At 42.4% G+C, this 14,928-nt stretch overlaps 1 protein-coding gene and 1 long non-coding RNA gene across 2 annotated transcripts in view; one reads left to right on the top strand and one right to left on the bottom strand.

Annotated features, from left to right (window-relative positions):
- Window positions 1-1,983, bottom strand: part of LOC125696163 (uncharacterized) — a 36,486-nt gene extending 34,503 nt beyond the window's left edge. Inside the window, exons 1-2 of the long non-coding RNA XR_007378206.1 lie at window positions 1,938-1,983; window positions 157-227 (exon numbers count right to left, since the gene is read on the bottom strand). This is a non-coding gene — a long non-coding RNA (uncharacterized LOC125696163). The remainder of the gene's footprint in view (window positions 1-156; window positions 228-1,937) is intronic.
- A 1,050-nt stretch (window positions 1,984-3,033) lies between these two features.
- Window positions 3,034-14,928, top strand: part of MEOX2 (mesenchyme homeobox 2) — a 52,927-nt gene continuing 41,032 nt past the window's right edge. The window contains exon 1 of the mRNA XM_048951236.1: window positions 3,034-3,956. Coding sequence (XP_048807193.1) covers window positions 3,446-3,956 — 511 coding nt within the window. The 5' untranslated portion in view covers window positions 3,034-3,445. The remainder of the gene's footprint in view (window positions 3,957-14,928) is intronic.

Below are 14,928 nucleotides of genomic sequence, written 5' to 3'. Positions count from 1 at the left end.
AAATTGCCACCTTTTTGCTGACTTCAGCAAAGTTAGGGCAGTTTACCCCCATCGAAACAGTGGTCCCCAAGTAGGACCGTCTGATTTCCTTGTCCTATGCACACTGCAAATATACGAACTGCACACCAGAAAGAAATGTTTGAGAATTTTACTTACATTCTGGCATTGCTTGAGAAGATGGTGCTTTTAGCCTTCAACGTAAAATACCGAACGAGGCTACAGAAGTCCTAAAGCAAAGAAATTGCGTGCTGGTTCATTCAGGTCATTTTTATATGATCTCTTTTGCCATAAATCGTAAGTTAAAAAAGGAAACAACAACCGCAACCAAAAAACACAAAGCGAATGCAAATATTAGCCCTTATATGAAAATATAAATGATGTTCCAAACTGCGTTGGCTCCAGATGTTTTTATGAGTTAAACGGTTTACTGTTTTCATATTTAAAACATTCTATTTTTTCACTTGATGTTATAAGCTTTGGGCAAACTTGCTGGCATTGATTTAAATAATGCTTTTGTACCATATGTAGGTCAAATACACATTCTAAAAAGATACAGTATGAACAAGAATCCAACCATTTACATTGAGAGGTAAAAGCTGCTTTACACTTTCTTCAGTAATTCTTGCACCGAGAAGCTTTGCACTGGAGCTTTCTTTGAAAAAATCACAAATGTTTACAAAGTATGGCATCACGTAACCATAGTTATCCGATAGCTCCATTCAGAAACTTTCTGGATTGCTCCAGTAAATGTCTGTTTATTTGCCTCATCACGAGTTGCCTGTGTTTGCATTCTCTTTACATCGTTTAAAATGAAAGCACAACGCTTCATTGAGGTTTGCATTTCCAGTTCTTCTGTGCTTCAAAGCGCTGATGGAAGAAGTGCTAAGAACACTTGATGTGGGACTTGTGTATGTATTGGGGGTCACCAGGAAATGCAGCCTCACATATTCACGTCTGGTTATGAAGCTGATGGCAAAGACGTTGCCGTGCCATTATGGCTTTGTTACTGCATTCCTTTTATATTTTTTCTTCTTCTCTTTTATTTCTTCACCTTTTCAAGCCTCTCCTACCTCTCTCTAAAAAGCACGATTTGGCTCCATCTCTTACCTTCTCTTGGAAACCCAATCTTTCTCCCTTCCCCTCTCACCCTCTCGCTTTGCTTCACTTATTCCCCCTTTCTTATCCCGCGCGAGAAATCTTGTGCGGCCATCCCCTAGAATTAAAAAAAAAAAAAAAAAAAAAAAAAAAAAAAAAAAAAAGCACTTTCACAGCGCTTTGGGTCCGGGACTTCCCCGGCCCCTTCGCATCCGTGTCGGTGTCAGAGCTCCGGCAGCGGCCGCCCTTGCAGGACGGGACGGGTCCCTGCATTCCTTCCCCCCCCCTCTTCACCCCCGGCCCCCACGACGGCGTCTCGCCCCCTCGGCCGGGGCGGGCGGACTGACAGCAGCAGGTTGGAGAGCCGCGGAGCGCAGCGGGGCCGGGCGGCCGCTCCTCGCGCTCACCTGGGGCCGCCCGCGGCGGGGACATGAGATCGGGGCCGGCGGGGCCGGTGGGGCCGGTGGCCCCGTGCTTTGGTGGCACACCCCGTTGCGGGGACAGCGGCATCACCGCGCCCGCGGCCCGGCGGGTTCGCGGAACCAAGAGCGCTCCAGCCACTGCGATTTCTTTGTACTCTTTTTTTTTTTTTTTTTTTTTTTTTTTTTAATATTAGAGCACATATTGAAACGATAAACACAATGAAAAGCACAAAATATTTCATCAGTGTTGTAACTGTATATTTCCTTTATTCTGAAGAAATATCAAGTTTTGAACAGTGCACAGAGGCAGCGACTTCTGCTTTGGACGCCGCTCTCTTTTTAAAGACCGCATTGTTACAGTTAAATCTAGAGACAATTCTTAAAAAGCATTAGATGACAGAAAAGGGGGGAAAGTCTTACCGTCGAAAGACTGCTGCAGGTTCCAGCTCAGCCTGAAACTGCAGGGAAAAGTGGAGCAGCTGCTGAACAAAAGTTTTAGATTTTTTTTTTTTTTTCAGAAAGTCTGCAAAACTAATTTCCCACAAAATAGGACTCAATTTCCGTTTAAGAAACCAGCTCTTGCAAATCTCATACAATTCCTGATTTTTTCCAATGGCAATTCAAATTCATTTTATCTTTCGCACATGGACCCAAGAGTTTAGACTGAAAAGGGAGAGCTCTGTGCTTTTTTTTTTTTTTTTTTTTTTTTTCACTTTAAGTTTGGTTTGCGGGGAGGAGGAGGAAGGTAGAGCGAGGAGAAAGGGCAAAGGAACTCAGCATTTCAGCAGTGGGCATCGCTTTGAGCAATGATCAATAAGCGCTTTATCCTAGTTTAAACCCACGTACAGCCTTCCTCGGGGCTGCTGCTAATCCCACAACACGCGCAGCCCACGCTGTCCCTCTCCAGGTTGTCCCACGCTAAAGACTGCGACGCAGCAAACGAAGAAGTTGAGCAAACTGCGCTTCTGGAGGGGCAGGGGGCAAGAGGCGACTTGTCTGTGTTCGAACACACGTGGCAGCTCGCTGAGCACCGGGTGTTTTATCGCAGACCCACACACACTGGGGTTCTCCTGTCTTTAAGGCCGAGGTGTGCGGGCAGCCTCGCGCAGCCAAGCCAGGCCATGCCCAGGTGCGCTGAGAACTCAGGTGGGGCTGCAGCCCCGCGCCCTCCAGGCGTATTTGATTTCGCCCATGTACTGCACCTCGCTCCTGCGCACACTCCGCGGGGTGTCCTTTATCGCTCTCCCTTCTTTCCAGGATGGGAAAGGGGTGGGGAGGGGTGCGGTGATGGCCCCGTGGGGCCCGGCCGCCCCCCGCCTTGCCCCGTATCCGTTCAGAGGGGGGAGCGCACAGCCCCGGCGGAGCGGCGAACGCGCTCCCCGCGTCGAGGGGGAGGAGAAGCGGCCGTTCCCCGCTGGGCCGCCCCCGGCCACTCCACCCCACCCCAACCCCCCCCCGTCGCCGCCGCCGCCGCCCGGGGCGCGCAGCGCTGCCGCCCGCTGCCGGAGCCGCTCGGCGCGGGGATGGCGCTGGCGTTTTGGAGGGAGTTTGCATGTGGTCAGTGCTGTGCCGCTAAGCCAGCCCCCAGCTCACATTACACACTACTGTATTTATAACCTCTCAGAGCCGTTTCCCCCTTCAAGCAGTTCTCTGGGACCACCTTCTATTGGCTTCAAGCTCTCCCACTTCTTGACATCTGAGCAGCTCTGAGAAAGGCTCATCTAGGTCCGAGTGTTTATGCAGCGGAGACTGGCCGCTAGGGCTAAAGACCTGGATTATCTGAGCTCAGTTGCTTGCTGCAAAGTCTGTCGTTGCCGTTTTGGAAAAAAAAATCCCAGCCCCGATCTGTTTACAGTGAAAGTTGACAAAGGGTGGTGAAGTTGGATTCTTCCTAAGCTCTCCTGCCTGGAACCTGAGACTTGCATGCCATGGATCACACACTCTTTGGCTGCCTGCGCAGCCCCCATGCCACCGCGCAGAGCTTGCACCCTTTCTCCCAGTCTTCTCTTGCCCTGCATGGAAGATCCGACCACATGTCCTACCCCGATCTGTCTTCTTCTTCTTCCTCTTGCATAATAACGGGATACCCCAATGAGGAGGGCATGTTTGCCAGCCAGCATCATAGGGGGCACCACCATCATCACCACCATCACCACCACCACCACCAGCAACAGCAGCACCAGGCTTTGCAGACGAACTGGCACATCCCTCAGATGTCGTCTCCTCCCGCCGCGGCCAGGCACAGCCTCTGCCTCCAGCCGGACTCAGGAGGACCCCCAGAGCTGGGCAGCAGCCCCCCCGTGCTGTGTTCGAACTCCTCCAGCCTGGGCACTACCACCCCTACGGGGGCAGCGTGTGCGCCGGGGGACTATGGCAGGCAGGCTCTGTCCCCGGTGGAAACGGAGAAGAGGTCCGGCAAGAGGAAAAGCGACAGCTCAGGTAACGACGGCTTTCCCTGAGGGGTGGGAACACGGGCGGAGGGTACCGGGGAGCTGCGCTGCCGGGTCCCGGCTGTCCCAGCCCAGCCCGGCCCGGCCCGGCCCGGCCCGTCTCGGCTGCTTTCGCCGCGGGGCTGCCACGGGGCTGCCCTCGGCCGCGTTCTCGGGATGTCCGTCATTAAGGGCAACTTTATTAGGGCCACGGGGGGGAGAAATAAAAAGGAAAAATCCAGCACGTGATAGCGCATGAAGTAGTGAAGGTGGCGGCGGCGGCGGGAGGAAAGTTTCCATCCGACGGGGTGAGAGCTGTTCATAGTTTCGGTGAGGATTTTAGGATCTGGCTCCGCGTCCCCCTCCCCCTTGTCGATCCGCCACCTCTGCCCCAAAGTTGGGGACAGGACGCGCTCGGTGCCCCCGCCCTGCCCGCGGGCTGCGGCATTGCGGCACTGCGGAGGGAGATCGCAGCGTGGGGCTGCTCGGGCCGTTCCGAGCCTTTTGCACCCTGTGTGTAGGATCTGGATATGCGTGCCGCTCAGTGCTCGGGAAGGGGCAAAAGCTGGGGTCCGTCAGCCAAACGGGTGAATGAGAGCTTTAGAAAATTGCTGGTGCCGGGGGCAGAGGGAAGGAAGGAGCTGTCTGACTTTTCACAACACCACAACTCTTGCTTATAGATGAGCAGAAAAACATACAGAGCCGCAGTTATTTTAGGAGGGTGATTTGGGAGCTCTGGGCTCACAAAAGCCCTGACATAATTTCTGCTTAAACCGTCGGAGCCTAGCAAGGGCAGCTCTGACTAAAGGCGTGTGGGGCAGGCGATGCAAAGATGGCACACGCAAACCAAAGGGCCGTCAGGGATGCAGCGAGGGGGCAGTGGGCACTTGGAAAGGAGGACGCGGTGCTCCGAGAGCTCCAGAGCAGGCGTCGTAAATTGTTTGTTATCAAGGAAGAGAAAGTGAAAGGCTTTTCCACATAGCTGTGGAGTTCCCAATTGAAACCGTGACCTCTTGCAGTCAGAATGTTGTTGGCTCGGTAGAGTAGTGAGCGATTGGAACCATTTAGGAAAATGACCCTGAAGGATACCATCATTACATTAGTAAATTATTTTTATTTGTCATTCAGGATAGGCTTAGTTGAGTTTTATCTTATGTAGCCGGGCTGAAAAGTCTTCCAAGAATGAAAGCTGTACTTTGTCAAACAGCGGTGGTGAATTCCATCGATGCATCTTCCTTGTACTTTATGAAACAAAAGGAATTGTCAGATTTTTGTGAGGTAGAAGTGCTACAATTAGAGTCCCTGTTACTACTGAAAAATAATTGGATGCCTGTCCTGTTGGTGTAAGGATTTCTTGTATTTGTCAGCGTACTGAAAGCTGAAGTGAAAAAAGGAAATGGGTCCCTTTCACTGTCAGGGAAGTATCTGTATTGCTTTCTGTTTATTTAATTTTGCGATGCAAACCAAAAAAAACAAAAAACAAAAAACAAAAAACACTGAGGAATGTCACAGATTGTATCCTGAAGGGACTGGAGCCTTCCGTTGGATTTAGTGGACACGGGTGGGAGCCTTGAGTTGCGACTGTGCTTACACTGATCGCGCTGTGCTCCACACATCACTTTCTGAGACTTTCAAAAGACCAAAGCAGGTAACTGCTGGTTGCCCCCTCCTCTCTCTGAGGAAGAAAGCATTTTGTCCATTCACTCAATGAGGAACTTCTAGAACTGAAAATAGGCATCTTCTGACAGCAGCTGGGTAGCTGCAATGTCTTTGGTCTTTCCTCAGGAAAAGCCAGAATTTTGGACAACCATTTAACCCCACCCCTTTATTAATCCTAAACTCTGATGCTACTTAATGCCATCCTAATGTATGGCAGAAGGAACTGTTGTTAACTTGCTGCATTTCTATATCTGTAATCCATAATTGCCTCTCATTAAATTAAAAATCACTCCCTTTATTTCTCATTAATCTGCTTTTTTAAACAAATGGCCATGCTTTAAAGCATTTTATCCCCCCCCTCCCCAATTTTTGGTGACAGATTCATCACACTTGGAACCACTTCAATAGGCGTTTGTATAAAATCCTTATAGTAAATAACTAAGAAGTAAAGAGAGACTGTTTAAGTTTCACTGCCAGTATTCTGAGACAATTATTAATGCTCCTGCTTATTTACAGATATATTTCCTGCTCTGAAGCATATCGCATAAAGCCACAGAATGTTCCGTGTTTTTGTGAGCGCTGAAGCTGTTTCGTACGTCAGATGTGCATTAACCTTAGGCCACCCCTTCCTTGCACTGCACTGCTTTCATCCCTGCGTTACCAGATCAGTAACGATGATTCATAAAACCGAGTTTATAGTTACAAGAAAGTGAAACGTCAGTGGTACTTGTGTCATTTATCTCCCAAACTAGTAATTGTTGCTTAGCCATGTAGATACTCCAAAGAAGTATCTTCTTTACCAGAAGCAGTGCCCATTTTTGCTTACTTGTTATAATGGCAGGAGGGTAATTCTTTCAATTAAGAAGGAACTCCAGAAGGCAGGCAAAATATTGGGCAGTGGGCCGCGTGCTTGTTCCTGTGCTTGCTCTTTTTCTCTGAAATTCACATCTTGCAGAGGAATGGAAGGAGAGAGCCACTGTTTGCTCTACGCTTTGTTACACTTTTGTTTGGAAGCAGAAAGCCAGGTGAAATGTGCTTTGATAGTATTTCCATGTAATCTGCCTGATTTACAGTTCTCTTCTGCCTAACGCAGGTTTTAGAAATACCCTTAGAAGCTATTGACTCGGCTGCTAAAGGACAGGGTGACACTGCCAACTGTTCTTGTTATAGAGGTCTGGGAAACACTGCTTGCTTAGCCATCGACTCATGCACAGTACAGTTGTCAGTGTCTCTGTGTTCTGCAGTCACTCTCACTATCTGAGGACATTCCTTTCAACCTGCATAGGCCCAGCAGTGACTCAGTAGATGTGCAGGCAAGCTGGAGGGATGCCCTCAGGTCTATAGACACAAGATTTCTGCAGTGAGTATTGCCGTCTGCAGCCCTCCTAGCTCAGCTCTGCTTATGGTGAGGATGGTGGAGGAAAGTGGCGATAATAAAACTGAGGATAGGTTGCAAGTAAATTCACTTATTTTAAAGCGCACTAATGGTCAGGATTATCTGTGTGCTAATGAGGTGCAGATGAAAACCATGTTGAGTGTATGAAAAACATATTTTTGGAGCTCTTTCTTGCTTTGTGTTGTGAGTTGTTCTGTATGGTATATTTTGATTTATTATTATTATTTTAATTTCTCCCCTTCTCATTAGCTGCTTGTGACTTTTAAGGCCATTTTCTTTCTGTTTTTTTTTTTATTGAGTAGGTTTTGTTTCTGAGAAGATACAGTACATATCAGATAAAAAATTACTACTGTGATTGTGTCAGTTGGCTTAGTTCAGTCCCAGATTTGTTAAAACTTTGCTCAGGAGAAAAACCTACGTAGAAGTGAAAACTGACTTTACTGAGAAATGCAAAAAGAAAGTGAACGTATCTTAAGAAAACCTAAAATTCAGTACTGAGCTGCAAAGTTTAGGGGAGCGTGAGTCCTACTAAAGAAGCTCTTCTAGGCATTGCTACTGCTCAAACATGGAATTATGATAGATATATAGATATATATGTTAATAGGAAATTCGATTCTAGTGAATGAAAGTTTAACGTAATTAAACACACCTCCAGATATGAGAAGTCTTTTTTTAAAATATTTTTTATTTTTTTATTCTTAATTTGACGTGGAAAAATGTTTCTATATGGCATAATTTTCCAGTGGAAGGCTAGCAGGTAATAATGTCTATTCATATTTTTACTGCATTTACAATAATGTCATATAGAAACACTACTGTTAAACCTACAAAAACATCTCAGGAATCCAGCGTTTCAGTGGCTGTTCTGCTGGGTTTTGTTCATTGAGAAATCATGCAAAAAGAAAACTACTCTTTTCTCCAGTGCCTTAACATCTTTTATAACCTACCTATTCTCAACAAGCATGCAGTAAAAGTAACATCTCCAGAGAATTTATTTTAAACACAACTAAATACCATAAATCATATGCACTTGTTTGAAAGCAGGTCATTTTGATAAATGATTGTAAATACTGTGAAATCATTGGTTTTGAGGACTTCTGATTGGTTTCTGAAACACATCAGTAAGAAAAATGAGCTAAACACTTGTAGTCAAAAAGAACTGTGTAACTGATTCATCAATGTGTCTGTGCTTTTCAACATGGTTGTAAACGGAAGCAGGAAAAATATATAATAAAGCACAGTTTTTCTGAAAAGAGTTAATTTGTTTGGTATCCATTATCAAAGCGTTGCTTACCATTGTACAGGAAAACAACAACAACCAAAAAGACATTGTAGATTTCATAAACGAAGCAAGTTCCAAATGTGGTGGACAATAATAATGATCTTAGGAGAAAAAGGGTAAGACTAATTAATTAGCAAACATTGGGTTACGCTATGGGGTACTTGCTCAATCATTTACCTTACGAAAATTGCTGTACATTCACGTTCTTCTCGAGAAATACAATCTTCAAATTTTTAGATCTGTAAACATTTCAAACACTATTTTACTGGTAAATTTGAAAAAAAAAACAACCCTTTTTCCCATTGCCTAAAACTAATTGTGTCAGGACAGCAATAAGTATGTATTTCTGGCTATTTACTTATATTATTCAGTACGATTTACACTTCCCCCACCCATATAAGCATTGAGGTCTCAATGTAGCTGTTCTCTGGAGCACAAATGTTTTTGTGAGAAGGTCTGTTGACTCCAGTGCAACTCTTTAAGCTCTGGAGGTTTTTTAAGCCATTGGAGGTTGACTCTGTTACTCTGGTCTGAAACTTTTGGCACAGAAATGTAACTTCATGTTATTCTTTTATTATTTGGTATTAAGCACTATCAAGGATCCAGTCTTCAAAGTGAAGTCACAAGGGGTCTGGATGAGTTAGAAACGTAGTGCTAGAATCAAATTGCAGAAAGAGATATGGACACGTGTGGATTAAAGATCGGAGCAGCCTGGCAGGAGAACTGCACATTTCAGTAAAACTTACTCAAGAAATTGTGACTGTAGTTATCCTTTATTTTTTAAACTAATGTAGTATGATAGGAAAAAAGCAATGCTTTATAATTCTTCCAAATATTGATTGATGAAATACTAGGATAGTTTGAGCATTGCTAATCCTGCTTTATATACATAAAGTGAATTTTAATTTCATTGGTTTTAGCACCCTCGGGCAAAATTTAACCTGACATATTTAGCGTAGCTTCTCTAGTATTTTGCACAGTACGTGATCAGATTCCGGACTTTTGTTTTTGTTTGCTCTCAGACTTATTGCCTTTTCAGATATGCTGGTTATTTAATAAGTAGTTTTTAATTGAGCCTTTTAATCTGCGTAGAGTTTGCCATTTGTAAGTGTTCATTCTCCGGTGATAGGATGACTCGATGTGCTGTACCTTTCTCAAGAAATTCTCAAGAGTAGGACTGGGTTCTGTGCCTTGAAATTTAAGGGAAGGTGACATTATCTTTGCTGCTGTCTGCTAATAATCTGATATTGCTCATAGCGTTATTGCTTCCAGCAAAGACAATGTTACATCACAGTATAGCGGCCGCTGTAGCATGTTTCTTTCAGTACTGGAATGAACTTTATTCAACCAGTTTTGCTAGTCTCCAGAAGGGAAGTGAAATAAGTCTGCTTTCATCTACCAGAAAGAGCAAAGTTGAAATCCAGCGATAAAATGCAGTTTTAGTGTAGTTGGGTTCAGTCTTTTTTTTTTTTTTTCATGCTATTGTGTGTCCTTGTTCTAATACTCTTAAGAATGCAACTTGAAAGGACGTGAAGGGAAAATCATATTTTTTAAATATAAATACTTGCATATGTCGCTAATAAGGGTCGTAACTAAAATAGTGTGGTGTTAGAGAAGTTTGATAAACAGTGCTCAAGGCTACTTCATTACATCAGAGCACAGCTGGGCACCGAACCCAGCCTTAGGATCTGTTTTGAGCCTGTGCCCCACTCATTTATTTTATGCCTGTGTTCCTAGTCCATACAATGGCAGTGCCAGTACCCTCCTTCCATTTGCAAAATGCTATAAGCTCTTATTAAATGAAAAGCTTTGTGTGATTGTGTGCGTGCTTTTTTAGGAGACTTTAAAGACTTCCAGATCTGCATCACCATTTCTCAAGCACTACTGGTGGCAGGGTATGAGCTATGAGCAGCATGGGGCATAGCCACATCACAGAAAATCTTTTGCCCACTACTCAGCAGGCACTGATATCACCTTTGCTTCTGGCTGCATAGGCGCATGCAACAAGAAGTCATTTAGACCTCTAAGCTTTGTGCCTGGGGTCTCCGGTGACTTGATGGCTGCTTTTGAATTGGATTTGATGAAAGTTTGAATTCAAAAATAGCCAAATGTGACGGTGGTACGTGCGTGTAGTGGACACTTGTATGTATTTGAAGCATTTGAATCACCAAAAAATGTTATTAAAATAAGTGATTTATAAACATATGTGTTCAGTGAAATTTCACCTGGAAGAAACTGATGACAGAACTCCCACTGATTTTTGATAGGGCCAGATTTTAAGACGTGTGTTCTTACTGTGAATGTAGCTTAGCTTGGGCAAAGGAGGCAGACCAGATAGCCATGGTTGTGCTTATGCTTTTTGTGATCTGCTGTGCTTCCATGGACAACAAAGAGCGCAGTGAAGGAGCATTCATTTGAAGAAGGACTGTTCCCTTGGGTCTTAGAGGTGGAAAAAACGTGTGCTGTCATTATTTAGTAATATATATGAAAAATCTGTATCCTGTGAGATGTTCACCTAGCCCATATCCATTTGAAATGACATTTTAGTAGATAAAAAGTTAAATTTAAATCACAGCAACATTGGTCAGTCTGGAATTAAATATATGTCTGGAATATCGCTAACAGTTACACTGTTATATCCTCACATTCACTGAGTTATGCAAAGTGGACAAAAATCATTTACATAATGTGTTAAAACAGTAGACAGTTTGGTGCCATTACATGAGGATCTGCTTCTTAAGTGTTCTAATAAACATTGTAAATAGACAATTTAGACTGTCAAAATTCTACTAATGTTAAAAAGTGAATATTAAATGTGCAGTATTCATTGTAGATGAGAGAGGATTTCCTTCATTTTGAGATCTTGGACCTACAGGAGACAATAGCATGAGTTTATTTTCCATATAGATTCCTGGATTTTACAAATACTTTTAGAGGTAGGTTACTCAACTGGAAGTTATGCATATTACTAAATAGGCACACAATTTATACATTAAAGGAACAATCAGAAATCACATTTAGTAGTTAGCATTTTGTTGTATAACGATTTATGTAATCATTCAATACTATGCTGTCTGCAGTTACTTGAGCCTCCTGCTAATTACCTAGATAAAATAACAGCTGAACTTTACATTTAAAATTACCTACGCCAAACAAGCCTTGCAGCAGTAGAGCAAAGGGTAATTACAATGCGTGAACAGAAGAAATCATACACAAAAACTTAACATTCTTTTGAAAGAGAAGTTATTTCGTACTTGGACCTATGTTTCCTTTTATCTTTCTTTTCAACAAATGGAAAAAACAAAATAATTGACCAAACAACAGAAGAAACAAGTCTCAAAGGAATGAGGCAAATCTTTCATGTATTATGGAAGAGCATAGTTTTACTAAACCAATAAAATCTAGTGCATTATGAAACCTCAACTGGAAGCCAAGTAATCTTTCTCTTTCTTTCTCTTCTCTCTCTCTTTCTCTCTCTCTTTCTCTCTCTCTCTCTCTCTCTCTCTCTCTCTTTCTCTCTCTCTCTCTCTCTCTCTATCTTTTGCTGCCTTCTTTTTCTCTTTAGTTTTTTCTTTTTTTAATTTCTTCCTTGAACTTGAGAAAAATTGGTTGACTGAGCATTATTTTATAGCAAATGGGATATGAAAAACCAAAACTGAAACAGATTACTGCAAGCTTTTAAAAGAAGTCCTTCTTCCTTTTGCATTCTCTCAGATCTATAATAGCTGGGTTTTTTTTATTTTTTTATTTTTTATTTTTATTTTTTAGTGAGAAAGTTCAAACAAACACTGCTTTACATAAATTGTGTTAGATGCACTTCAGAGTCCTTTGCCACTATTGTGAGTTTTAATTTGACTGTGATCCTACAGTGATGCCAGTATGTGTAATTTTGGATGTTAGGAGATGAATGGAAACCTGGGTGTGCTGAAGTGGAAGTTAACTCCTGACTGGAGCCAGGGCTTCATATCAAGCATCAGTAGTTGCATTACTTTGATATGAGCACATCTGAAGTTAAGTGGATGTTTATACATTTTGTTGAATTGGGGGCATAAGTAGCTTAAATTTACCAAGTGGAAAAAAGACCCCACAACAGTTTCCTACTTTGGCCCTTCTAAAAATAGATACTAAAAATCTGTTGGACATATGTGAAGCAACAGCGTAGCCTTGAAGGGAATGGAGAAAACTGTGGGGTTTTCTACCTGCCATGGGAAAAGTGGCATATCCTAGAAGTCTGCAAAGTATGGAGGGTATGTGCAGTGACTTCGTTGGAATGGGGGGTTCTGAAACACAAGTGTGGCTCGTTGGGCATGTGGGTGTCTTGGTTACTCTTCAAGCCTTTCATTTTCTTTGGAAGTGCTACAGACCCCATCCTTTTACTTGTGGACAAGCAAATCCTATTGTTAATTTTTTTTTTTTTTTTTTTTTTTTGTAACTATGAACAGAATGATAGAAACAGTGACTAAATAGCTCCTAAAATCACAGAAATATCAGCTGTTTTAATGAAAAGAACTGGAGTCAGATGCTTTAATAAACTGTAAGATGACAGATATTTTGAGGCCTCGGTACACTGAGCTGGTAACAATGATGTGAATGGAAACCCGTGCGGTTGCGGTGATGTCGACTACTCGAAGATACAGTGTAAATCCTTTCGCTTACAACAGCTGACAGTTTTTTCTGTCAGAAGAAAAGAGCAGTCTAATGCAGAATAAGGCTTGTTCACTCCTTTCAAATTGGTATTTTGTGAAGTAGAGTTTAAAATCTAGTACTAGTCTGCAAGGTGATCAGCATGCTCACCTTGTGTGGGATTTAGGGAGAACCAAGAACACTGCAAGCCTTTTGCACTTTGAAATTACTGTGATTCACTTAAAAATGACAGAGTACTGTAAGCTTTTTTTTTTTTCTTTTTTTTTTTCCCAATTCTTTTCTTATACTCTTGTTTTGAGAGTACCACAATGACCTCAAGCACCAGCTGTGTGCAAAGCTTTCTGCGTTCCTGAGGACATTGCAACAATGCATACTGACGGCCTCAGCCTCGGCACTCTCCTTGCCCTCTCTTCCCTCCTGCTCTCTTCTTTTTTTAACAGATCTGTTTTCTGAATGAGTGTATTCCTGTATGTCTTTTCAGTTTCCATTTATTCTTGCAGAAAGAATGCCTGTTTTATTGCAAAACAAAAAATACCGCTCTTTTTCCAGATTTCCATTAGATATTAATCTAAAGTAACTTGAAGAACTGCAGTGATCAGCTAAATACAACTGTACTGTTAGGTAATGTTACTTTGTTAGGCAATGCAGAATGATCAGCAGAGCAGTCAGATGAAAATAGGAGACCTCATTAGCAGCTGTCCATGAGGTGACTTGAAACTGTAACATTATCTTTTCTTGTATTATTACTGCTTAAATTTACATTATTTACATGATATTCAATTATCGCGCCAATAAGGCGAGTATCTGTCTATACTGTTAGTATATCTATTTGTTATCTTTGAAGTAATATATTATTATTAAAAGTAGAAAATGGAACTACTTCAAATTAAAAAAAATAATACAGACAAACACAGGAGAAAAATCTAAAGATTGGGGCAGAAATGTTTTGGATTGGTTTAAATTATGAGGAAAAGAGCAGTCAAACTTCCCTGTAGGTTTGGTTCAGCTTTGTATTTTAATTTTTTCCTCCACTTGTTCTGACCTCCTTGTTTCTTACACTTTATACATTGCTGCAACTTTATGAGGCTAACGTCTTTATTACTTTAATACAGAAATCTAACGGTATTTGAACCCTATAAAGCTATCTTTATTCGACTGGTTCCAAACTGAAATTTAGCCATGTAGAGAAGGCGTCAGTAGAGTTTGCAGTCTGCTGGCATGTGAAATATCAGCAATTTAATGATTTTGTATTTGCAAACATATCAGGAGAGCTTTGCCAGACATGACACCCAAACAAACACTTTTGTTTTTGGATAGAGATTGCGTGTTTCAAGCACAGTAGCTAAATGTGTCCAGGCATTCTGAAGTACGTTTCATGAGCTATAACTTGCAGAATGGCTCAGTCTTTCACAGTTCCCATGAATGCCATTTCCTCCCCTCCCACACAAGTTCCCCAACACTTTACCAGGCTGAGTCCCTTATGATAAATGTATAAATATGCGTAGTGATGCTCTAAGCTTAATTTACTGTATGTAGTTATGTTGGAATTAACAGTATAATATTAAAAAACTTAAGCACCGGCATATTGATTGCTTCTAAGTCATTGACTCCTTCAGCTCGATGATGTCAGGCTAAGACATGTTTGTAGTTACAAAACATATGGGTAGATACCATAAAAATATTATTTATGGAGACTGTCTTGCTTTGTGTTTTTCAGGCATGTTTCCACAGCTAATTGGTAGTCTTAATTCACACACACACAAATTAAAGCTGCATCCACGTTTACCTTGAAACATATGATGACTTGATTATGTAGATAAGTGGAAAGCTTGATTCTACCCGTATAGTGGAGTCTGGCTGTATGTTGTTGCTGGCCTATTAAGTAAAAGGACCTTGTTAACGTATCAGCAGACTTCCTGCAAAAGGCACAGTTGAGATCCACACTGAACTAGAAATGCAAGAAATGCTCTTAACTGAGGCATTCATGTGAATGTGCATGGA

Source organism: Lagopus muta, chromosome 7 (genome assembly GCF_023343835.1).
Source record: "Lagopus muta isolate bLagMut1 chromosome 7, bLagMut1 primary, whole genome shotgun sequence".
Taxonomy (NCBI): Eukaryota; Metazoa; Chordata; class Aves; order Galliformes; family Phasianidae; genus Lagopus; species Lagopus muta.
The sequence above is the reverse complement of the archived record's forward strand: the minus strand, read 5'-3'. Positions and strand labels throughout refer to the sequence as shown.